Here is a 25,818-nt window from a genome sequence, read left to right on the forward strand (position 1 = left end):
TTATTAGCCTTCACATTTTTTTTGTAACACAAATTCTCTGAAATGTGAAGCATCGATTTGTAACCAGCAAGATGGTTATTTATTATCTTTATTGTCACAAGTAGGCTGACATTAACACTGCAATGACGTTACTGTGAAAAGCTTTGAGTCGTCACATTCCGGCACCTGTTCGGGTACACGGAGGGAGAATTCAGAATGTCCAAAATACCTAACAGCGCGTCTTTCGGGACTTGAGGGAGGAAACCGGAGCACCCGGAAGAAACTCACCCAGACACGGGGAGAACATGCAGACTCCGCACAGACAGTGACCCAAGCCGGGAATCGAACCTGGGACCCTGGCTCTGTGAAGCAACAGTACTACCGTGCCGCCCTCATATCAGAACTAAACTGTTTTAGGTTAATATCCATCTTTAACATTCTCTAAATCCATAATCTCAACCAGTCTCTTCAAGAGTACTACTGAATGCTTATTTCATGGGAGATGTGTGAGGTATCACAGTATGATTGATTGTTACAACCACAATTACAAATTCATTACTCTGAGATGCCAACTATAATTAAAAATACTTCCAACTTTGGGAAGTAAATGCATCACATGATAAACAGCACTCAAGTGGAACAGAAAGCTTGCATGAACACAGTTATAATCTACGAACAGAGAATTGGTTTCGAGTGGAAGGACAAATAGGCCACACTGTGAAGGTTAACTAGAAATACTATAGATCAGTATAATAGATTTATTGTAAATTACAGCTTTTACCAAACCAATAGTGGGGAATTACAGATCTTCTATCACTAACTTATAGAACTCCAGGCTTACATTCAAGAATTCAGATGAAAGGCATGAAAAAACTAAGAAAAAACTCATCTATATTCTATTAATCAAGATTGATATTTGAAATTTGCAATTCGTTAACTGAACAATTTTAAAATCCAATTTTTCGCTAGAATCGGAGAACATTTCATTGAGCAAGCAAACCTTTTTGAACTCACCCCTCACCGTCCCCTCTTACCATTATTGTTGTTCAGCTAAGGTGGCAGCACACTTGATTAAAAATATGTGCAGTATTACAGATTTCTTCCTCCAACGGACAGCAAACAGTTGGGACAAATATCCTGGGACTCACTGTTCCATCTTTTGGTCAAGACCGAATGAGGGAAAATTAGTTATAATTAGTGGCTGGGATTCAAACTGTCACAGGTAGGAGTCAAAGTTCTGGCATTAGAGTTGTTTGGTCACTTCCATCCCATTGCATTTTTTTTACTTGTTTCACAAAGCCAATTGTGTATAATGGATACCTGCACTGAGTGCTGTCTTGTTGCATCAGAGTGCAGCTGTAGTTTGGTGAAAAGGGGAGTTAGATGAAAGAGGAAGGAGCGGAGACAGCCAGACCGTGAGGGCCACTTCTACTCGGGTAGCGGGCTGAGTTTGAAAAACAATCTAGAATGACATTGCAGGAAAACGGTAAGTTACATGGCTGGTAAGTAACTGCAAATTGCATTACCTATTTAGTTCCTTTGAGATTAAAGGTAAAAAGGAGCGGGGGTGGGGGGGGGGGGGGGGCGGGGAGAGATTAGAGTAGGGTAGGAGGGATAAATAGGCGGGTAGTGTCTATTGGAGAGTAGCGGGCTTATGCAGTATGGTTTGATTGAGGCATTAGTTTTACGTTTGTGTTTGCACATTTTTGGTCTTTTTTTTGTTTGTTATCTGTAACTGTTTACAATGCCGAAAAATACCTCAATAAAATTGTTGAAAAAAAAAGGTAAAAAGGAGAAATATTTTACAGATGAAAAAAAAACTAAAATCCAGTTGGAATTTTTTTTTTAAACTAATTAAATAAAATAGAGATGCAGGGCCAGATGATGTGTTGTACCTGTATGATGTGGGAGGTTGTGGACCTCATTGTAGTTCTTAATGAACGCATCTGTAGCAAGTGTTGGTTGCTAGAGGGGACTTTGGCTCAAGAGTTGGCGAGCTGAAGTCAGCTTTTGGTACTGCAACCCATCTGCGAGGGAGAGGGTTACCTGGATGCTGTGTTTCAGGAGGCAGTCACACCCCTTAGGTTAACTACCTTGAATTTGACCAGAGTGAGGGAGGTAGAGGGATCCAAGACGTAGGGTTGCAGGGACCTCAGCCCTTGTTGTCCTACGGGTTTGAGATTCTTGTTCCCTGTGTGGACGAGAGCAGGGACTGACCACAGCACCATAGTACAGGGAGCCATTCAAGTGGGGGAGAGAAGATAAATGTAGTCTTCATTGGGGATAGTATACTTAGGGTCATAGACACTGTTCTCTGTGACCAGGATCGAGAGTCTGTGATCAGGATCGAGAGTCCTGAAGGTTGTGTCGCCTTCTTGGTGCTCGGGTTCATGATATCTCATCTGAGCTGCAGAGGAATTTGGAGCGGGTGGGGAGAAAGATCCAGTTGTCGTGATCCACGTAGGTACCAACTACATAGACAGAACAAGGACAGAGGTTATGCTGAGGGAATATGAGCAGCTAGGGGCTAAATTTAAAAAGCAGAACCAAAAAGGTAATCTCTGGATTGCTATCTGAGCCACGGGCTAATTGACACCGGGTCAATAGGGTGAGGTAAATGCGTGGCTCAAAGGTTGGTGTGGGAGAAATGGGGTTCAATTCATGGGACATTGGCATCAGTACTGGGGAAGGAGAGAGTTATTCCGGTGCACCTGAATCATGCTGATCTGGGACCAGAGACCTGGCAAATCTTATAACTAGGGCTGCAGACAGGGCTTCAAACTAAATAGTTGGGGGGATGGTTCAGCTGCATGGACAATTAGAAAATCAAAGTTAAAGGAGAAGGAAGGAGTGCAGGTTGGTGATGAGGTGAATTGTTACCAGAAAATAAAAGGAAGGGGCAGAACGTGTGAATGTCATATTGCACCAAAAATCAGACGAGTGAGGAAAATTTATAATGTGTCTGAATGTACAAAGCATTCGGAATAAAATCAATGAGTTAACAGGTAAATGAAGACAAAGGGCTATGATTTGGTGGCGATTACTGAGACCAGGTCTGGTGGTTGAATATCCAAGGGTACTCAGTATTTTGGAAAGCTAGGCAGAAGGGAAATGGAGGAGGTGTAGCTTTGATAGTAAAAGAAAGGATCAGTGCTGCAGTGAGAAATGATATAGACACTGAAGATCAAGACGTGGAATCAGTCTGGGTACAAATAAAACTAGCAAAGGAAAGAAGTCCCTAGTGGGAATAATCTATAGGTTTCCAGTGGTGCACAGTATAAACCAGGAAATATTGGGAGGCTTGTAAGAAAGGTATACAAAAATCATGGGTTATTTTAATATGCAAAAAGACTGCATTAATCAAATTTGCATGGGTAGCCTCAGGGAGAGTTCATTGAATGTATTAAGAGATTGTGAATATATTGTTTCTGGAGTAACATGTTCTGGAACCAACCAACGAGCAGGTTATTCTGGAGGAGGGATTAATTAATGACCTCCTAGTTCAGGATCCTCTAGGGAAGAGTGATCATAGCGTGATGGAATTTCAACTTCAGTTTGAGGGTGAGAAACTGGAGTCTCACACTAGCGTTCTAGAGTTAAACAAAGGTAATCATGTCCGCATGAGGACAGATTTGGCTCTAGTGGACTGGCAGAAAGACTAAAAGGTAGGAGAGTTGATGTGCAGTGGCGCTACTGAAGATGATGTTCAATTCCTGCAAACTAAAATATATTACAGAGAGGAAGAAAGATTGTAAGAGTGGGAGGGGGGGGGGGGGATATCTATGGCTAAGCAAGGAAGTTGAAGAAAACAAAGACAAAAACTAAGGCATACCATGTTGCAAAGGCCAGTGGCAGGCTGGAAGATTGGGAAACTTTTAAAGATCAACAAGGGGTTACTAATAAAAAGAGTAATGGCAAATTATGAAAGAAAACTATTAATGAAGGCATCCATATCCCCAGGCCCTGATGGCCTACATCCTAGGGTCTTCAAGGGAGTGGAAGCAGAGATAGTTGATCCGTTGGCTATAATATTCCAAAATTCCCTGGATTAGAGAGATTCAAGTGAAATGGAAAAATGCCAATGTAATGCCCTTATTCAAAAATGGAGGGGGCAGAAAATAGGTAATTAGACCAGTTGGTTTAACTGCTATTGTTGGCAAATTGTTAGAATCCATTATTAAGGAAGTACTAACAGGACATTTAAAAAGTCAAAACACAATCTCTGAGTCAGCATGGTTTATGAAGGGTAATTTGCTCGAGTTCTTCGAAGATGTAACAAGCCAAGTGGATAATGGGGATCCTGTAGATGTAGTATATCTGGACTTCCAGTAGGCATTTGATAAGGAGCCACACAAGAAGGTCAATACACAAGGTAAGATCACATTGGGTTTGGGGTAATTTATTAACTTGAATAGAAGATTGACTGACAGAAGGCAGAGAGTCAGGATAAATGGGTCTTTTTCTGGTTGACCAGATATAACTAGTGGGGTGCACAGGGTTTGGTCCTCAGCCATAACTATTTACAATATATATTAATGACTTAAAGATGTAGGGATAGAAGGTACTTTGGGCAAATTTTCAGATGACACTAGTAGGATAGTAAGTTGCAAAGAGGAAATACGTTTACAAATGGACATAGATAGGTTAAGTGAGTGGGTCAGAATTTGACAGATCAATTATCCATTTTAGTCAGAAAAATGGAAAGGCAACTTATTATCTAAATGGAGAGAAACTTCAGAGTGCTCCAGTGCACAGGGATCTGAGTGTCCTTATGCATGATCACAGAAATCTAGCATGCAGGTACAGCAGGTAATAAGGAAGGAAAATTGAATTTTGGCCTTGGGAGTATTAAAGTAGGAAGTGTTGCTGCAACTGAACAAGGCATTGGTGAGACCGAACCTGGCGTATTATGCACAATTTTGGTCCTTATTTGGGGAGGGATGTTGTTGCATTAGAGGAAGTTCAGAGGAGTTTCACTAGGTTGATACCAGAGATGAGGGGTTTGTCTTATGAAGATTATTATGAAGAAGTATTATGATTAAATAAGGGTAACGACAAAGACATGAGGGATGAGCTGGCCAGAATTGATTGGAAAAGGGGCAGGGAAGACAGTGGAACAGCAATGGCAGGAGTTGGAAAAGGAGCCTAGCAGGGAAGACTGTGGAACAGCAATGGCAGGGGTTTTTGGGGGTTATTCGTGGGGCACAACAGAAATTCATTCCAAGGAAGAGGAAACATGCTAAGGGGAGGACGATGCATCCATGGCTGACGAGGAAAGTCAAGGATAGCATAAAAGCAAAAGAAAAAGCATACAAAGTGGTGGGGTTAGTGGGAAGACAGAGAATTGGGAAGCCTTTAAAAAGTCAATAAGGGGGGAGAAGATGAAATATGAGTGCAAGCTAGCCAGTAATATAAAGAAAGATGGGAAGAGTTTTTCCCCCCAATATATAGAAGGTAAGAGAGAGGCAGAAAATAGACATTGGACCATTGGAAAATGTAGCTGGAGAAGTACATCAATCTTCATGATGGAAGACACCAGTGGGATGCTGGATCTCCAGGAGAATCAGGGGGTAGAGGTGAGTGCAGTGACCATCACTAAGGAGAAGGTTCTGGGGAAATTGAAAGGTCTGAAGGTGGATAAATCACCTGGACCGGATGGACTACATCCCAGGGTTCTAAAAGAGATAGCTCAGGAGATTGTGGAGGTATTAGTGGTGATCTTTCAGGAATCACTGGAGGCAGAAAAGGGTCCCAGAGGACTGGAAGGTGGCGAATGTAACATCAGTGTTTAAGAAGGGAGGGAGGCAGAAGACGGGAAACTATAGGCCGGTTAGCCTGACTTCGGTCATTGGTAAGATTTTAGAGTCTGTTATTAAAGATGAGATAGCGGAGTACTTGGAAGAGTGCATGATAAAACAGGACTGAGTTAGCGGCTTTATCAAGTGGAAGTCACGTCTGACAAATCTGTTAGAGTTCTTTGAGGAAGTAACAAGGAAGTTAGACAAAGGAGAAGCAATGGATGTGATTTATTTAGATTTCCAGAGGACCTTTGACAAGATGCTGCATCGGAAACCGTTAAATAAGTTAAGAGCCCATGGTGTTAAGGGTAAGGTCTTGGCATGGATAGAGGATTGACTGACTGGCAGAAGGCAGAGAGTGGGAATAAAGGGGTCTCTTTCAGGATGGCAGCCGATGATTAGTGGTGTGCCTCAGGATCGGTGCTGGGACCACAACTTTTCACAATATACATTAATGATCTGGAAGAAGGAGCTGAAGGCACTGTTGCTAGTTTTGCAGATGATACAAAGATCCGTAGAGGGACAGGTAGTATTGAGGAAGCAGGCGGGCTGCAGAAGGACTTGGACAGGCTAGGAGAGTGGGCAAAGAAGTGGCCGATTGAATACAACGTGGAAAAGTGTGAGGTTATGCACTTTAGAAGGAAAAATGGAGGCATAGACTATTTTCTAAATGAGAAGATGCTGAGGAAATCAGAAGCACAAAGGAACTTGGGAGCCGTTGTTCAAGATTCTCTTAAGGTTAACGTGCAGTTTCAGTCGGCAGTTAGGAAGGCAAATGCAATGTTAGCATTCATGTCGAGAGGGCTAGAATACAAGACTAGGGATGTACTCCTGAGGCTAAATAAGTCTCTGGTCAGACCCCATTTGGAGCATTCTGAGCAGTTTTGGGCTCCGTATCTAAGGAAGGATGTGCTGGCCTTGGAAAGGGTCCAGAGAAGGTTCACAAGAATGATCCCTGGAATGAAGAGCTTGTCGTACGAGGAACGGTTGAGGACTCTGGGTCTGTACTCGTTGGAGTTTAGAAGGATGAGGGGGGATCTTATTGAAACTTGCAGGATACCGCGAAGCATGGATAGAGTGGACGTGGAGAGGATGTTTCCACTTGTAGGAAAAACTACAAGCAGAGGACACAATCTCAGACTAAAGGGACGATCCTTTAAAACAAAGATGAGGAGGAATTTCTTCAGCCAGAGGGTGGTGAATCTGTAGAACACTTTGCCGCAGAAGGCTGTGGAGGCCAAATCACAGAGTGTCCTTAAGACAGAGACAGATAGGTTTTTGATCAATAAGGGGATCAGGGATTATGGGGAGAAGGCAGGAGAATGGGGATGAGAAAAATATCAGCTATGATTGAATAGCAGAGCAGACTCGAGTGGCCTAATTCTACTCCTATGTCTTATGGTCTAAGAGAGATCGAGCAGTTTAGTCCGGTCGAGCAGAATGAGAAGAGATTTATTAAGGTATACAAGATGATGATGATAAAAGGTACCGACAAAGTAGACGTGGAGCGGATGCTTCCTCTTGTGGAGCAATCTGATCGTAGTTTTAATGTGGAGATGACGGCGTTGGACTGAGGTGGGCACAGTAAGCCGTCTTACAACACCAGGTTAAAGTCCAACAGGTTTGTTTGGAATCACTAGCTTTTGGAGTGTAGCTGATGAAGGAGCTGCACTCCGAAAACTAGTGATTCCAAACTAACCTGTTGGACTTTAACCTGGTGTTGTGAGACCTCTTATTGTGTCATAGTTTTAGGATAAGAGATGGCAGATTAAAACACAGATAAGGAGAAATTACTTCTCAAAGTGTCGTGTATCTGTGGAATTCACTACCCCAGAGTGCGGTGGATGCCGGGCCATTGCGTAAATTCAAGGAGGAGATAGACGGACAGTAATGGATTGAAGTATTATGGAGAATGGGCAGGTAGTGGAGTTGAGGCCGAGGAGATCATAAATGTATTGATTGGCAGAGCAGGCTCGAGGGGATGAATTGCCTACTCCTGCTCCCAGTTCTTGTGTTCTGATGTGTTCATGAGGCTGTTAAATCACAATGCAGGACTACTTATGACAATAATAAAGATTATTATTATTATAATATAACCTTGATCACTCACTGCATTTTTAAAAATACATAAGACATGCCCTAAAAAGTGTATGTGTAGAGATGTTTTCCATTTGCTGTGCCAGCACATCCAGTTAGTGTATTCCATTCTCTTAATGAGTGTTATTTATATCACTACTCAAGGTTCATCAAGCAATAATCAGCAGTAGATAACAGGGAAGTTCTAAAAATGTAAAGTTATAATTTTGCCACTGAATACAAAAACAATGCCCACCTTGTTTTTCAGTTTGTCAATTTCCTCTTCTGACCTGCAATGAGATACTGCCTCAGCCCACTCCAGCCTCTCCTCTGCGGTTCTCTCAAGAAGACTGTCAAATGTTTCAAAATACAGCCAAGCCAAACATTCAGCCAGTTGCAACTTCCCACAAGCAATGTGCCTCCACATGGGCCAAGAAAGTCTGGGATAACCACCATCTCCTCCCTTCGTTCGAACGTATGTTGCCATCTTTCGAAGGTAATGCATACTAAATTTTGATGGTGGTGGGATCTGCAAGACCCCAACAGTAAAGGTTTCATGTTTTATCCAAAGACAGACGCTTGGTCGTTCCATTATGCTGAAAAGGAAATATATTTTACTTCACAGGCTTGGTTTTATGAGAGCAATAAAAGTGAAAAGTGGTTGACATCTTAAACAATCAAGACTGATTGCTTCATTAATAAAAGTGCTCATGTGAAAATAGTGGCATCATTCAGTGCCATCTGTTAGATTCAGCTATAGAAAGTCATTCTGCTTTAACTTTGGTCAGTTAATGGGCTGCCGAATTATATTTAGCATGAGGAATTTCATTTTAAAGTCATTTTGTGTCAGATCTGATATATGCCATGTGACCTGATTGATGCCATTTTGGAAAGTCTTCTGCTGCTCCCTCTCACTGCCAACCCTTCTGGTCTGGGCCCCTGCGACTCCCTGATTCTCTCACGCTCTGCCAATTCTCTGGTTCATGGCCTATGCCACTCTCTGATCCTCCCTCCTTGCTGCCGACCATTCAGCTCACTATTTAACTCTCGGAAGTTAAAGCTGCTTTTCCTGCCTCATGCTGCTCAGCTCTAGAGAGGCGAAGGGCTGGAAATTTAGTGAGATGAAGGGTCCGCAGCAAGCAGGAGGGTCAGAGAGTAAGAGAGGCTGCAAGCCGGATTGTTGGCATGAGCTGGCAGTTCGGCAACCCGAAGAGGCAGTGAAAGGTGTCATGTTTCTTTTTTATTTTAGAATTAATTTTTATATTTCATTTACCAATATAGGAATTTAGCAATATAAAGTATTTCAACTTACTGGGTATAAATGTTTTTTTCTGATGAACGATGTCCTTCAGAACCTAACTCCAGCTTTTGCATTGGTTTTAATAAGAAAACCTGATTTGCTTAATGTGTCACTTAAAGTTGCATTTTTCAGGAACATAAAGTGAGGACTTACTGTACCGGTAATTCTAAATGTCACCACCTGTTTATGTCAAATCAATTTCTATTTTTTTGAACAATGAATAATCTGCAAAAACACTTCAAAAATAATTTATTTCACAGTATATTTTATAAAGTAGATTTGTGTGGAGTATTTATTTGATAGCACTATTTGAATGTTGTCATTTTTTTTTTCATAAATTGAGTACCCAATTTTTTTTTACACAATTGAGGGGTAATTCACCTACCCTGCATATCTTTAAGGATTGTGGGTGAGATACACGGGGAGAATGTGCAAACTTCATAGTGACCTGGGGCCAGGATCGAATCCTCAGCGCCGTGTGTTCGGTCATCTAATGTTATCATACACATGAACAAAGCTTGGTGTTATCCAGATTTGTTCATTCAAAACATTCACATTCTCTTAGTGAAGAAAAAATTGCTCCATGAACTTGATAAATCCAACCTATTACAGTGATACGATGAGGCAGTTTGAGGGAATTAGAGGTAATGTACACTACAACATAAAATAATCCCCAACAACTACTTCAAAAAATGAAAAATAATGCACTAGTTTTCTTATAATTGTGCTTTGCCACTTCTGGAACATAGGAGTCTTACAGAACTGTATTCAGTCCATATCTGTAATAATGGGTTTCGATTTTAACAGCTATTAAAATTGTAAAGCATTAATCAGCCCGTGTGCCTCCCTGGTCTCATTCTGATAACTAGGTTATTTTAAAAAACTGTTACTTGTCGTTAACATACCAAGCTTTAGCACAAGGAGGAGATTTGCCTGCAGGCATTTACACAGTTGGATTATACTAACCTTGCTAAATTTCTAAACTGTCGCAGATTGATCCCACATTTTTGTTAAAGCTGGCCCACCGTGACTACTGGTGGCATTGTGTCTTCTGCAGAGACGTCAACCAGCACTTTTAAAACGGAGAACCCCAAGGTTAAATACTGCGGAATACCAAGACCGAAAATTCTTTGGGACCGGCCCCTTTTAATTTGTCCACCAGTTAATTTATGTTCTTCTATTTAGTTGATTGGGCCCAACTAAAGGTACCAAGACCGAAAACTACGAGAACCACACAAAACAAGTGGTATTGATTAGATGATGGCAAACATCAATCTTAAAAGTCCCCCGGGCTGTAGGAAGAAAAAGGTGACAACATCCAACAGTTTGAGGGTAAAATTGAATTGGATAAGAAATTAGTTTGTGAATAGTGAAGATCTAGAGAGATAATTTAGAAGTTTGCAGAAGAGAAGTTGCTTTAAAAAAGGCGTAAAACCGAAATATAAAAAAGTAGGATAAGCGCGTTTTCATTCAGCATTCCCTGGAACGTGTTCGCAGTGCCGCCGCCAGTAACTAAACTCTTCCCCCGTCTCGCAACACTAAATGGCTGCCACTACCTCCCAAGAATCAGATCACCAGCACGGAGCTCCTCGCCGGCCGAGGCGGGACTCCCAGGCCAGGCGCTGCTCTCCCTCCCAGCTGGTTCTGCAGCGTAGCAGAGGCGGGACTCCCAGGCCAGGCGGCTGCTCTTCCAGTCTCTCTCGCGGGGTATCGTAGGCGGGACCCCCGGTCCAGGCGCTGCTCTCCCTCTTTCCAGCCAGTCCCGCAGGGTAACCGAGCTCGGGCTCCCAGGCGGCTGCTCTTCTGCCAGTCCCCCGCTTGCCGCCCTTCAGTTTGTTCAGTGACACTAACGGAGAGAACCTGCAATGGGCGGCGGCAGGAAGGGCCTCAGTCCACAATCGGCAGGCCTAAAGGTAACATTGTCCTAAGCTGACAGATCAACAGCCATTGAAGTACTATGCTCAACGAAACATGTACAGTTCCATAAACAACCTCAGGCTGTGCAATTTTGCCAACACCTGACGAGTTTGCTTTTTGAATATTTTAATGTTCTTTTTTGGGGCCTAGACTTGATTTCACCTTAATGGACTCCTCGCAATCTCTGACTGCTGTGAAGTTCCCAACTCAATCGAGTTTTGGTAGTCTTACTGTATAGTTTCTGTTGTCTCCCTTACGTGTGGAAACATCTTCTGGGTAACTAGGTATGTCATCCTGATAAATAGGTACACTCAGCCCATTGAGCCTTCTTCATCAGACCATAAAATATTAGGAGCAGCATTCGGCCCGACGAGTCTGCTGCTCCACCATTCAATCATGGCTGATATGCCAGCCTTCTCCCCTTAACCCCATATCCCCTTATTAATCACAAATCTATTTAGCTTTGTCTTAAAGACACTTGGTGACTTAGCCTCCACAGCCTCTGCGGCAAAGAGTTCCACAGATAATAATATTCACCACTTTCTGGATGAATGAATTCCTCCTCTCTGTTTTAAAGGAGTGCCCCTTCAGTCTGAGGCTGTGCACTCGGGTTCTAGTTTCTCCTCCTAGTGGAAACATCTTCTCCATGTCCACTCATCTAAGCCGCTCCGTATTCTGTAAGTTTCAATAAGATATCCCCCATATCCTTCGAAACTCCATTCAGTACAGACCCAGAGTTCTCAACCACTCCTCAAATGACAAGTCCTTAATTCCAGGGATCATTCTTGTGAACCTCCTCTGGACCCTCTCCCAGGCCTACACATCCTTCCTTCGATACAGGGCCCAAAACTGTTCACAATATTCCAAATGGGGTCTGACCACAGCCATATCCAGCCTCAGAAGTAAATCCTTGCTCTTGTATTCTAGCCCCCTCAACATGAATGCTAACATTGCTTTGTCTTCCTAACTACCAACTGAACCTGCATGTTAACCTTAGGAGTCCTCGTTCAGGATACTCTTAAGTCCCTCTGTGCTTCTGATTTCCGAAGCCTTTTCCTATTTAGAAAATAGTGCATGCTTCTATGCTTCCTACCTAAATGCATAACCTCGCACTGTTCCTCATTGTATTACATTGCCACTTCTTTACCCACTCTCCTAGCCTGTCCAAGTCCTTCTGCAGCCTCCCTACTTCCTCAAAGTTATGTTTGGTCCATTGTACTTTACAAAGGAATCCACCAAACACTTTGACTTGTCCAAACCAGAATCTTTTATTGAGTCTCATGTGGTAAGATAGCAATATGATACAGAGCACATTATCATGGAGTCTGCTAACTATTCCTCTGGAACTTGCACCTAGCAGTGACCATTCACTTGTATACCTGATTACCTTCTCACTTTTCTTTTTAAGATGGCTGGATGTGTCTCCCCTTATAGTGGACCCACAGGTCACATGACCTTGGTCTAGAGATCCCTTATCTGTACTGCCACCTACTGGTTGGAGGTTGCACACCATCCATCAATGATATGGCCCGAAGACATATCACCACATCCTCCTGCCTCACAAAACATTAAGACATTTTTTTTACAGACAACATTAAACTTTATACATTCATTATAAGTAGCTAGTAAAGTGAACAAGTTTTACTAAAGTGTCCATAAACATTCTGTGCCTGACAAGTGTCCAATTCTTTTGTGCAGATCTCATTCTTTCGAGTTGTTGCCCACCTCGTCAGAGACTGGTTTACTTGCCGGAATCTAACTTCTCTTGCACTTCATCCTGTGCCTTTGAAAGGCCTGGGTCCAAGATCGCCATACTTGTGTTACCAGTCGCGTACTCTTCCGCTTTCTTGCATGATGTTGCTTGCTACTTGCGACTGTTTTTGTTGCTGTTTGGTTGGGGCAGAGGTAGTTCTCCCAGTCTTCTCTTTTTTTTCCTCAATGTTTAGGACACAGTGATGTATTTTGGTGTGTCTCTTGGTTTTGGTTCTTTTCTTTGCAGCAGCCTTTGGCGTGGCACTGGCTGTCGTGTGTTGAGTTATTTTCAGAGGTTTATGCATCGCATCATCTCTGGGTGGTGTAACTACACCCACTTCTGCAGCCTTATCGACATGCTGGATTACCTCGATTTCTAGTGATAGCATGAAGGATGGAACTGGGGTTGGCGGTTTCACCTCTTCTTGGCATGCTGGAGCATTGGTGACTTGCTTTTCATCACAGGAGATGATTATACTTTCTGGCTGAGCTGATCCAGGCACTGGGTGTTCTTGCTCAAACCTGCAAATTCGCAAATATGCGAGTGGTCCATGGAGCTGCATAATGAGATAGTCATTAGGTGGTCCTCAGAGTCAGTGTCAGAGTGCCTACTATTGCAGTCTCCACATCGCTGTAATCAGCATCTTCATCTATGTCCTCCCATTTGTCATCGGTGTCGTCAACTGGGAGTAAATTACCGGAGCCATTCCAAGGACTTGTAACGGGTCACCACATACCTCTGAGGCCAGTTTTTCCAAAATTGGGACGACTTCTTGCTCAATCAATAGCTGATCTTCGGTTGGTCAGCTTCAATTTCTACATGCGCCATCTCAACTCCCGCTCTCCACAGAGTCTAGCACGGTCTGGGCGTCCCTCGTGACCACCTCTTCATTGCCTGTAGACCACCGGAGCCGTGCCACTGGAGCCTCATCTGTGCTGCTGGAGAGATGTGCAAGCAGCTCTTGGGGTTTGTCATCCGTCTCAACTTCCATGTCATCACTTTCTGCATCATCGTCAACAACTTCAAGTAGATATTCATAGTAATCGTCCTCGGATTCAGCATTATCGTCCGTCTTTTCACCTGAAAAATATAACTTTGGGTACGGAATTATTTGATCATGAAATAGAGCGCCAAGTTCCAAATTAGCCTTTGGTTTGGCCACAAAGCTTGGCTTTAAATTCCCCCCTGCGGAACTTCAGTGTGACTATAGAAATTGAAAAACGATTCATTTGATATAGTTCTTGGAGTGCTCCGACCCCTGTACTTTGGTTTTGTTCGAATCGTTCCCTGCCCTCCCTCCAGTCGATGTGCAGCCTGTGCAGCCAATGATTTGTGGTTCAGCAAAGAACGATTTCAGCGGCCGTGAGTCCGACGATACACTTTAGCGATCACCTCATTTGTGAAATACTAATCGGGCCTGAATGTAAACTCCAGAGTGAAGCTCCATGGCTTTCCATTCTCTGTTCATTTAACACTCACATCTCGCAGATGCTTTAATACGGGTTCATCGTTTCCAGTATCATACCATTGAGCATGTCCACGTTCTTCAAGACTGTTAACCAGAACTGCAGAATGCTCACCGGCAGTTCCATCCCCTTGTCTGGTTTGTCGTCCTCCACTAGGATTTCTTCTAAACCTTCATCCACCATGCACACTGTAATGCCTTGTAGGGTATTCACTGTGCTCAGGTGACCAGCTATCTTCCAGGATATTTAGTCGCTTGACTAGATTCAGGAATTCCCAAGTACTGTGTCCACCTCCATGTGTACAATACAGAGTATTGTGTGCTTCATGCCTGCCACTGAGAGCACTAGTTCGGAAACATCGAACGTCTCCAGAGTTCTTGTTCCGAAATCTATCATCAGCCCTTGACAATCAGTCCCGCTGCACGTTTAGTTTTTGCAAAGCATGTCAACTCATGAGGTTGGCCTTCGCTTTAGGGTCAAAGTCACAATGAATGAAAGCATCATTCAGCATTACCTTCGATTTTAGTACGGATGTAAAGGTTTTCGGAGTATTCTTATTATCTTCATTCTTTCTTACAATTTTGTTTTCATCTTTGTTTCTCAGAGTCTTCTGGTTTCTCGCCGTGATGAGATCGATGAAAAACTGTTCTTCAGTGTTTATCTCAACTGCATGCACCGTTTGTGCATGGCCCATGGTAGAACGCGCAAAACATTGTTTTGCAAAATGCCCAACACGGCTGCACCTGGAGCGAACTTTTCCAAAGGCCGGACATTGTTGCGTGGCATATCGAGTGCCACACTTCTGACACAATATGGCGGCAGCGGCTCCTGTCGGCCACTTAAAATGGCCACCCACACTGACACCACATTTATTCATGACGTGCGTCAGAGCACTAATGGTGCTGGCTTCTTCTTCCATGTTGGCATCAAACTTTTTTGAGCAGAGTGCGCCTACTCTTTGTGCAGCTATCTCGCTCGCCTTTTCCAGCCTCAAATCTTCTCCCGCAATAATATTGGTCGAAGCTTATCATCAAGTAAAGCAAAGACAATTTGGCCACAGATTAACAAAGATTTCACTGAAGTTGCATGACTGGGCCTTCAGCCTCAAGTCCGTGACAAAATCAGGGCCGGGATTCTCCCCTACCCAGCGAGGCGGGGGGTCCCAGCGTGTCCCAGCGCCGCCAATCCCGCCGGTCAGGTAGGTGGTTTAATCCACGCCGGCGGGAAAGGCCTGTCAGCGGCGGGACTTCGGCCCACCGCGGGCCGGAGAATCGCCGCGGGGGGCCCGCCGACCAGCATGGCACGATTCCCGCCCCCGCCGATTCTCGGGGGAGCGGAGACTTCGGGACACGGCGGGGGCGGGATTGACGCCAGCTCCGGGTGATTGGGGTCGGAGAATTCCGCCCCAGGTCCCTGGGTACGCATACGGAACAGATAGCGCTCAAACGTTTCATTCTTGGGGGGGAAAATGCTTATCAAAGTGCTTCATCACTTCATCAAATTTCTTGTGATCCTCTTCATTATCAAACACAAACGAGTTGTACAGTTTGAGTGCTTGTGGACTGCCACTGTTAGCAGCAACGTGATTCAGCTGTCATCAAGCTGGGCCTGTAGCCCTAAGGCAGAATCATAAAGTTCAAACTGCTGTTTGAACAGTTGCCAGTTATCACCTATTTTATTGGAACAGCTTCCTCCTACCCCAGTACTGGTGCCAGTGTCCCTTGAATTCTAAGCCAGCTCCCCACTAAGCCAGTTCCCCACACCAACGTTTTGAGCTATGCACTTACCCCTTTAATGTTATTGACCTGTGTCAATTAGCTCTTGGGCCAGGTAGTAATCCGGTAGGAATCACTGTCCGTGTGGAGTTTGCACATTCTCCCCATGTCTGTGTGGGTTTCGCGCCCACAAACCAATAGATCTGCAGGCTAGGTAGATTGGCCACGCTAAATAGGGCAGCACGGTAGCACAAGTGGATAGCACAGTGGCTTCACAGCGCCAGGGTCCCAGGTTTGATTCCCTGCTGGGTCACTGTATGTGTGGAGTTTGCACGTTCTCCCTGTGTCTGCGTGGGTTTCCTCCGGGTGCTCCGGTTTCCTCCCACAGTCCAAAGACGTGCAGGTTAGGTGGACTGGCTATGCTAAATTGCCCTTAGTGACCAAAAAGGTTAGGATTGGGGTGATTGGGTTACGGGGATAGGGTGGGGGTGAGGGCTTAAGTGGGTCGGTGCATACTCGATGGGCCGAATGGCCTCCTTCTGCACTGTATGTTCTATGTATGTATGTAAATTGCCCCTTAGTTGGAAAAAAAATTAATTGGGTACTCTAAATATATTAAAAGAACATAATAATTGCTCTTATATAAAGGCATAGCCTCAGACCCACTCCTCTCTCCCTCAGGCTGAAAGTAAAATTCAAGTATATTATAGTCGCTGTTACCTAGGGATGCCTTCACTATGAGATCATTAATTAATTCCACCTCATTGCATAATATCAGATCGAGCACAGCCTGCTCTCTGGTTGGCTTCAGAACATGTTGTTTGAAGAAATTATCCCAGAAAAGCTCTCTGAACATTCTACCCAAGTCATAGAATCCCTAAAGTGCAGAAGAGGACTATTCGGCAAATCTTCACTGACCTTCTAGAAAGAGCAACCTACCTAGGCCCACTCCCCTATCCTATACCTGTAACCCTGCCCAACCTGCACATCTCTGGATGATAAGGGGCAATTTTAGCACGGCCAATCCACTTAACCTGCACATCTTTGGACTGTGGGCGGAAACTAGAGCACCCGGAGGAAATCCACGCAGACATAGGGAGAAAGTGCAAACTTCACACAGTCACCCAAGACCGGAATTGAACCCGGGTCTCTGGCGCTGTGCGGGCAACAGGGCTAACCATTGTGCCACCATGCCACCTAGATTATATGTTTTAGTAAGATCACCTCTCACTTCTCAACGAATGATCCCAGTGTGGTAAGATCATCAACTTGAAGTGTCGCCACTATCATTGTTTTTAATAAATTTAGTGTACCCAATTCATTTTTTTCCAATTAAGGGGGCAATTTAGCTACAACAACCTACATTTATATTAGAAAATTGGGGCAATGACCAAAGATAGATGCTTTGGAATGAGGAGAGGTGCAAAGGCAGTGTTTAGGGAGATTGTTACATGGTGTGATCAATATGTAACAATAACAAATCTCAAACAGGAGCCTGCACATTTTTGGGTTGTGGGGGCGAAACCCATGCAGACACTGGGAGAATGTGCAAACTCCACATGGACAGTGACCCAGAGCTGGCATCGAACCTGGGACCTCGGCGGCGTGAGGCAGCAGAGTTAACCCACTGCGCCACAATGCTGCCCTAGCCATTATCATAATGTCAGGTCTGTGACCACCAATTTATACAAAACACGCTCCCACAAACAGCAAGATGATGATCACCAGATCATGTTTCATGTCTCTGAATTGATTCTGATTACAAGCCTATGGGAAAGAAGGACTGTGGATCAAATTTAGAGTTCACATTTTATTAAAAATCGAACATTGTATGTGAATGTGTTTACATTAAAACAAAATCAATTTGCAAAGCTACAACAACCTACATTTATATTAGAAAATTGGGGCAATGACCAAAGATAGATGCTTTGGAATGAGGAGAGGTGCAAAGGCAATGTTTAGGGAGATTGTTACATGGTGTGGTCAATATGTAACAATAGCAAATCTCAAACAGGAGGTTAGATCTCCTTTATATACACATAAAAGTGTACAGCACATAAGATAACCATTTTGTCCAGGATGTTTTTGTCATCCTCTAAACCAACCTTGCCAACACTGAGGTGCTAATTACTCAAAACCAGCTCCAATGGATAGGGCATTACATTTAAATGTCTGACAGCAGCCTTCTGAAACATCTGCTCTAGTCGGAACATGGTTGCAGCAGGAGAACAGCCGAAACACTTTGATGTCCCGTGAAGAGGTCCAACATAGTCGTTGACTCGTGGCTTATGACTGTACAAAATGGAAAAGGTAAACTTCAGAAAGGCACCGAGACTCATTTGAGAACGTGCAGAGGCGAAGTCAAGTGTTGGAGAGAGCACACAAACCTCCAAACAACCAAAAAATAGTTATTTCATGGGTGTCACTGGTTAGGCTAGCATTTATTGCTATTCCTAACTGATCTTGAGATGTCTACCCAGACGTATATCTGGTCCTTCAAGCATCACCTGCCCCACATGTGGTAGAATATGTCATTGGACCTGCACATTGGACTTATTAGCCACCTCAGAAACCATTGACCAGAGTGGAAGCAAGTCGTCCTCGACCTCTAACATCTGCCTAAGACCTCGACCTCTAACATCTGCCTAAGAAGGCGGGTAATCCAAAATGAATGCTATTCAATTATCCCTCTAACAGCATTTTATACTTTCCGGGAAGAATCCCTTAATACTTGGACTAATAATAAATCGTCTAGCAAGGCGTGAAGTTAAGCATGAAATACATTTTCTAATGCACACTCAAAACTTTTAGTTCCGTTTTCATGTAGCAACATAGAATAACTATAAAAATAAAACATTTTACAAGAGTTATTTTACAAATGAGTTCTCGCCTTGTATTTTTCGTTCAATTTTTTTACTTATTACAATTCTATGCACCAACCTGATTTCTTGAACACACAAAAACTCTCCCTTGCCCCTCCTTTTCCTTAACCAAACATATTTTCTTGCAACCATGTGTCGGTACACGGAGAAACGAATCAGAAGACCACCAGCCAGAGCAAGAGGCCTGGGCTCCTCCCCTTGTGAAAGCGTCAGGATGAGGAAGCGGCGATGCTGTTGACGTGCCTCTGCCGGTAGTTGCCGCTCACCAGCTTGCAGCGAGTAACTTGGGCAGCGGAAAAACAAAAAGGAAGGAGGAAAGTGGGCAGCATGGCGGCGGGCGTGCGTTCTGTCTGTATTGTGCTGCTATGCCTGAGCGGGGAGGTGCTGACAGGGTAAGTGGCCCAAGGAGGGCATAGGTACATCTCCAGCTCAGATCCCTGCTGTTTTCCCCACCAACACCCAGTAATTGTGAATGAATATCACGGTTATTGACGCGGCTAGACCGACCCGAGTGTATAACCACCGGGTGGGAACTTGTTCAGCCGTCTTTAACCCAAAATATTGCAGGGATAACCCTTCAGTGCTCCACTTAAGTTGATGAAGGTGTTGTGTTATAAAACGTTAATTGAATTGTGTGTATTTTATTTGTCGTTTTTGTGGGAGGACAGGCGAGATTTCTACAAGATCTTGGGGGTTTCTAAAAGCGCTTCGGTGAAGGATATCAAGAAGGCTTATCGCAAACTGGCGCTGCAGCTGCACCCTGACAGAAACCCGGACGACCCGGCAGCGCAGGATAAGTTCCATGATTTGGGGGCTGCTTATGAGGTAGGGAGTAGGGCACATAATGTATGTGGGGCTGTAAGTATGTACACCGTGTGAGGGTTGCCGTGTGAGGGTTAGCTGCAGCTACATTCGGCCTTTCCATGTGAAGTCTCAGTCACTTTTTTTAGTTCTGAGTTGTAAATGATGACAAATCAGGGAGACTGTGTGGCTTCAGCTCATTGGCTACTGGTGCGGAGGTGAGAGGTCACTCACTATTATTTAATTCAACAGACTGCTGGAGCAGCTGTTGTAAGATTCTCAACTTTCATATTGTTTTAATTCCACTTTTGGAGCTATGTGATACCTTTTGGTTTAACGTTTGAACGGCAATTTCTAAAACAATGTAACTATTAAACAGTATTTTGTTTCTTAACATTTTCTAGAATGTGACCCGTTTCTAAGCCATTTCGGAACGTAATATTCAGTCTTTTTAATATTTTAGGGTCCCCAAGGGTCGCCAAATGTATGTAGTCACCAGTTAAGAACACTAATAATCTTAGGGGATGTAACATCTACTCTTTCACCACCCGCCTCTGAAACAATTTACACAAACTTTCTCTGAATTAAGAAATAACTTCCTCTGAATTAAGAAATAACTTACATTTATATAGTGACCTTTGACAAGATGCCCCAATAATCCTCACAACTAACTAAGTTCTGTGTTCGTTGACCAGTGTCTTTTCTATGTCTGGGAAACTAAAAACTGATCAGATAATTGTTTTGCTGAAGGATCGATGTTTCATCTGTAACGCAGCTCTGAACTCTGTTACTTGACATTTAATTTCTCTGTCCCAGTTTGACATGTCTTTAGCCTTCTATTCTCTTTAAACTAAGCTTGATGAACAGCATCTTGCCTTTCTAGAATCATAGAATGGTTACAGCACAGAGGAAAGCTATTTGGCCCATAATGTTTGCTGGCCCTCTTAAGGAGCTTTTCACCAAGTGCCACTCATGTTGCCTTTTCCCTGTAGCCCTGCAAGTTTTTTCCTTTTCAGATAATCCAATTCCCTTTCTAAAGCCTTAATTGTCTCTGCCTCTACCACTCTCGGGCAATGCACTCCAGATCTAAGCTTTTTCTCATGCCGCCATTGCTTCTTTTTCCAGTTATCTTCGATCTGTCCCCTCTGGGTTTTGATCCTTCCACCAATGGGAACAATTTCTCCTTATTTGCTCTCTCCAAGCCATTCAATATTGAATACCTTTATCAAGTCTCCTTTCAACCTTCTCCTGAGGAGAAGCGTCCTAACTTCTCCAACCTTTCTGTGCAACTGAAATTTCTCGTCCCTGGAATCATTCTTGGGAATCTTTGCACCTTCTCTAATGTCTGAACATCCTTTTGAGTGTTGTGCCCTGACTGGACACAGTATCTTAGTTGGGGCTAAATAGTGTTTTATAGAGATTTAACAAAACGTCCTTGTTTTGATACTCAATGGCCCTATTCTTAAAACCCAAGATGTCATATTCTTTATTAACCACATTCTCAACTTGTCCTGCCACCTTCATTATGTATCTACATATATATCCAGGTCCCTCTGCCCTGCACCCCTTTTAGAATTGCATCCTTTATTTAATAATGGCTTTCTGCATTCTTTCTACCAAAATGAATCACTTAACACTTCTCTGCATTAAGTTTCACCCGCCACTTCTCCACCAGTCCACAAACCTTTTAATGTTGTATACTATCCTTCTCATGGTTCACAATACTTTCAAGTTTTGTACCGTTGACAAATATTGAAATTGTGACCAGTACACCTCAGTCTAGGAGAGTAATATATGTTGGGAAGAGCAGGGGTCCTAACACCAATCCCTGAGAACTTCATTATAAACCTCCCTCCATTCTGAAAAACAACCATTCACCACTAATCTTGTCACTCAGCCAATTTTGTATCCATATTGCTCCTGTCACTTTTATTACATCAGCTCTAACTTTGTTCACAAGTCTGTTTTGTACTTCTTTATCAAATGCCTTTTGGAAGTCCTTATAGACCACATTGTTCTCATCAACCCTCTCTGGTACCTCATCAAAAAACCCAAAGAAAATTAGTTAAACATAAGTGCTAATACAGTCCATGTATCTGCGCAGAAATAATGTGTTTTCAGCTTTTTCTGTTTTTTTTGTTTTTTTTGCTGTCTCATAAAGCTTCCTGCAGTCTGTCTAGTTAAGACAACTCAACCCTTTGGGCTTTTTAAAAGTGATATCACAGGATGTGGGTGTCATTGGCAGGGCCAGCATTTGTTGTCCATCCTTAATTGTCCTTTATCTGAGTGGCTTGCAAGGCTATTTCAAAGGACAGTTAAAAGTCAACCACATTGTTGTGGGTCTCAAGTCACTTGTAGACAAGGCCGGGTAAGCGTGGCAGATTTCCTTCTGTAAAGGACATTAGTGAACCAAATGGGTTTATACGACAAATTATAGTTTTGTGGTCACCATTACTGAGACTAGCTTTTTCCCCCAAAATATATTAACTGAATTTAAATTCCACCAGCTGCCGTGGTGGGATTTGAACTCATCTTCTCAGAACATTATCCTCGGCCTCTGGATTACTAGACAAGTGACATTACCACCACTACACCACCATCTTCCCTTTGGATTGTACGATTATCTGGAGTTAGGTGGTGAGGAGCCCAGCCCCAGTGACAAGTCTCCCCCTTGAGATTTCATTATGACTTGGACTGAAATAAACCTGATCACATGGGATCTGCCTGATTTTAGATATTGTTCTACTCGGTCTGCCACTTGGATTGATTTTGTTTCAAACTTCTGTCTCCAGGATATCTCAGAGCCATTTCATCCCAGAGAAACTGTCTTTAATATTTGTAGGTACATAATGCACCAAATGATCCCTCCAGGCTCCCTTGTATGTGAAGGAACCTGGCTTTAGTGAAACGCACATTTCAGAGTACATTGTACCTTTAATCAGAACATCTATGAAATGGATCACATTGTGTGCTGGAACAAAGAACAACATTTTATTGAACTCATGCCAGCACTTTTTCGAAAAGGATAATTTTCAATTTTTTCTATAGTTTAATGTATGCATTCACATAAGTAGGAGAGTGTATTAAATATAGCACCTTTTTTGAGGTGAAAATTCAAACAAAACTTGCACTTTGCTGAAATTAAGCATGAATGCACAATACAGTGCTACCAACCATCTCTGAGCTTTTAATAATTAATGACTGGAACAGAGGTAGTCGAGTTTGGAAGATGGCCATCTAGAATGCCCAATAGCTATATTTAGTGTGCTTATTAGAAGCATAAGCAAATCAACACATGGAGTATTAACTTGAAAGGACCAACCTCCATTTAGAACTCCAAATCGAACTGGCAAGAAAAGTCTTCACCAATCCTATGTTACTCACTTTGATATATTACATTCTAGGAAATTCTCAGATACTTATTCCTCTTGCCACACCCAGTTATAAATTACTTATCCTCTTACAATCAGAAGTCTTACAACACCAGGTTAAACTCCAACAGGTTTGTTTGGAATCACTAGCTTTCGGAGCGCAGCTCCTTCATCACCCAATTCATTTTTCCAATTAAGGAGGAATGGACCAATCCCAGCCCCGGGTCACTGTCTCTGTAGAGTTTGCACATTCTACCCATGTCTGCGTGGGTTTCACCCCACAACCCAAAGATGTGCAGGTTAGGTGGATTGGCCATGCTAAATTGCCCCTTAATTGGAAAAAAAAATAATTGGGTAGTCTAAATTTTTTTTAAAAAAGGATGCAAAAGCCTCCATGGGTCCACTCCTCCCATCTCTCTCATGAGCCCAGCCAATGCCTTCACCCCCCACAACTGAGTCAGCGAGCGTAATCTGTCCTTCGTTTCCAACATTACATTCCTGTCCTCCCCTACTATCAGCTCATGGGTATCCAAACCCGGGGTGGCAACCAGCGCTGTCTTCACACACCCAGCGCCCTCTTCACAAACCCTGCATTGTCCCAGTTGGGGCCATAATATACACGCTCGCCAGTGCCACAAGCCTCCCATCTAACGCACCCATTACTACCATGTACCTACCTCTCTGGTCTGCAACCACCTTCTCCATCTGAAACCTCACCCTCTTGTCCACCAATATCACTACCCCCGAGCCCTACTATCAAACCACGAGTGAAACAGCTGACTCACCCACCCCTTCCTAAGCCTCATCTGAGCCTTCACCCTGAAATGGGTTTCCTGCAGCATCACCACATCAGCCTTTTAAACTCTTCACAAGTGTGTGAAAACTCTCGATCTTTCAACTGTTCCCCCTGACCCCTCACGTTCCACGTCACTATTCTACCCGGGGGTCTCTCAGAACCCCCCCCCAAATCAGCCACCATCATAGCCCCAGGCCCAGCCCCTCTGGCCTGACTGACTCGTCCGATCCCTTTTGTTACTGTCGAACCCCCCCCCCCCCCCCCCCCCCCAGAATATCCCCTTCCACTTCCTCTTGCAAACCTGCTTGACCAGGCTCAACGACCGTGGCCCTTTCCCCCACCACACTCCTGTTCACTAGCCAACCTTCGCTTGCTACTGCGGAGACCCCTGCCAACAGCGCCCCCCCCCCCCCAACCCCCACCATTCCCCTCCTCAGAAACCCGGCCCCACATACCCAACAATCCCCTACTTCCCTTATATTACAGAACAGTGCAAACCGCGTCCCCAGAAAAAAGACATAAATCCAAAACCGAATACGTGAACAACTAAACAAAGGTAAACTACACTCCCCCATTGAAAGGACAGAACAATCAAAGTCCCACTCCGCATCCAATACAAAGAAAAACCCCTCCATAAAAAAAACACAATCCCCATCCCATTAAACCAAGTCCCAGCCCTTCAGCCTTCACGAACACCTCTGTCGCACCAATCGTCCCGAAATAGAAATCCCTTGAGTTGTGCGTCACTCTCAACTTGGCAAGGTATACCACTCCAAACCTCATGCCATTGCTGTACAGTGCCGCCTTCTCTCAAACTCTGCCGTCAAGTCCTGGTACATTCATATACCAACGCCTTCTCACCTCTCGCCTCTGCTTTGCCCAACTCAAGACCTTCTCCTTCACATGGAATTTATGAAAGCATATTAATGGCTTTTTGCTTTCGGCTTCAGCCTGAGCAACCGATGCACTCTGTCCAACTCATAGTGGGAGGGTTTTCCCCCCTCCTCCACCAGCATCTTTTCAAAGTACTCGGTGGCCTCGGGGCCTCCACCCCCTCAGGCAGGCCCACGATCAACAGATTTTACCTCCTTGACTAGTTCTCCGGGTCCTCCACCTTGGCTCTGAGCCCTTTGTTGGCCTCCACCACCCTCCGCAGCTCCTCTCGCATCGAGGTGAACTGGTCACTGTGCTGTGACAGAGCCTCCTCCACCCCCTTCAACGACTCTCCTGGCTTCCGCAACTCGACCAACGTCTCCATCACCGCTGCTTCTACTGGGGCTATCACCTCTTCCACCCACTCTTTCATCGCAGTCACCATCTCTCTCTGCAGCACCACCATATGCTTGGTGAACTGTCTCTCAAACTCCCCCACCACCACCTCGGTCAGCGTTTCCACTGTGAGGGGAGCGGCCTCACCCACTGACCCAGCCTCTGCCATCTTTCGTCCTGTCTGACTCACCAACCCATGCAACAGCGGACGTTCGCTCGCCCCCTTCTTTCGAGTGCCCTCTTCTGGGTCTTCGACATTTCACCTTTCTTATAACTTTCCATACCAATATATTCACAAAATACCCCTGAAACAAGGCATAAAAGTCCAAAACCCAGAGACTCCAGCAGGAGCCATCTAACGTGCGATCTCCACCTACGTGCCACCACCGGAAACCATTTTATAGAATCATAGAATTTACAGTGCAGAAAGAGGCCATTTGGCGAATCGAGTCTGCACTGGCCCATGGAAAGAGCACCCTACCTCCACCCTATCCCAGTAACCCCACCTGACCTTCTTGGACACTAAGGGCTATTTATCCTATCCAATCCACCTAACCTGTACATCTTTGGACAGTGGGAGGAAACCAGAGCACCTGGAGGAAACCCACGCAGACACTGGGCAAACGTGCAAACTCCACACAGATAGTCACCCGAGGCCGGAATTGAACCCGGGACCCTGGAGCTGTGAAGCAACA

The 25,818-nt window shown here is 44.2% G+C and overlaps 3 protein-coding genes across 10 annotated transcripts in view; 2 read left to right on the forward strand and 1 right to left on the reverse strand.

The window, feature by feature from the left end:
* The window catches only part of lcmt2 (leucine carboxyl methyltransferase 2), an 87,911-nt gene extending 79,663 nt beyond the window's left edge, over window positions 1–8,248 (forward strand). Inside the window, exon 14 of the mRNA XM_038789003.1 lies at window positions 8,122–8,248. Coding sequence (XP_038644931.1) covers window positions 8,122–8,142 — 21 coding nt within the window. The 3' untranslated portion in view covers window positions 8,143–8,248. The remainder of the gene's footprint in view (window positions 1–8,121) is intronic.
* The window catches only part of tbccd1 (TBCC domain containing 1), a 106,432-nt gene that overhangs the window by 20,536 nt on the left and 60,078 nt on the right, over window positions 1–25,818 (reverse strand). The window contains exons 1-3 of one of the 7 annotated variants that reach the window (XM_038789007.1): window positions 18,945–19,089; window positions 18,110–18,296; window positions 8,110–8,449 (exon numbers count right to left, since the gene is read on the reverse strand). In XM_038789007.1, the coding sequence (XP_038644935.1) occupies window positions 8,110–8,445 (336 nt within the window). In that variant the 5' untranslated portion in view covers window positions 8,446–8,449; window positions 18,110–18,296; window positions 18,945–19,089. Of the gene's footprint in view, window positions 1–1,013; window positions 1,136–8,109; window positions 8,450–9,165; window positions 9,189–10,119; window positions 10,400–10,709; window positions 11,511–18,109; window positions 18,297–18,944; window positions 19,098–25,818 lie in introns of those variants that run through there. The other 6 variants (XM_038789004.1, XM_038789006.1, XM_038789008.1 and 3 more) reach the window with 6 other exon arrangements.
* Window positions 19,084–25,818, forward strand: part of dnajb11 (DnaJ heat shock protein family (Hsp40) member B11) — a 59,325-nt gene continuing 52,590 nt past the window's right edge. The window contains exons 1-2 of one of the 2 annotated variants that reach the window (XM_038789012.1): window positions 19,084–19,278; window positions 19,555–19,711. In XM_038789012.1, the coding sequence (XP_038644940.1) occupies window positions 19,214–19,278; window positions 19,555–19,711 (222 nt within the window). In that variant the 5' untranslated portion in view covers window positions 19,084–19,213. Of the gene's footprint in view, window positions 19,279–19,468; window positions 19,712–25,818 lie in introns of those variants that run through there. The other variant, XM_038789011.1, reaches the window with a different exon arrangement.

The sequence above is a fragment of the Scyliorhinus canicula genome, chromosome 2 (genome assembly GCF_902713615.1).
Source record: "Scyliorhinus canicula chromosome 2, sScyCan1.1, whole genome shotgun sequence".
NCBI classification, from domain to species: domain Eukaryota; kingdom Metazoa; phylum Chordata; class Chondrichthyes; order Carcharhiniformes; family Scyliorhinidae; genus Scyliorhinus; species Scyliorhinus canicula.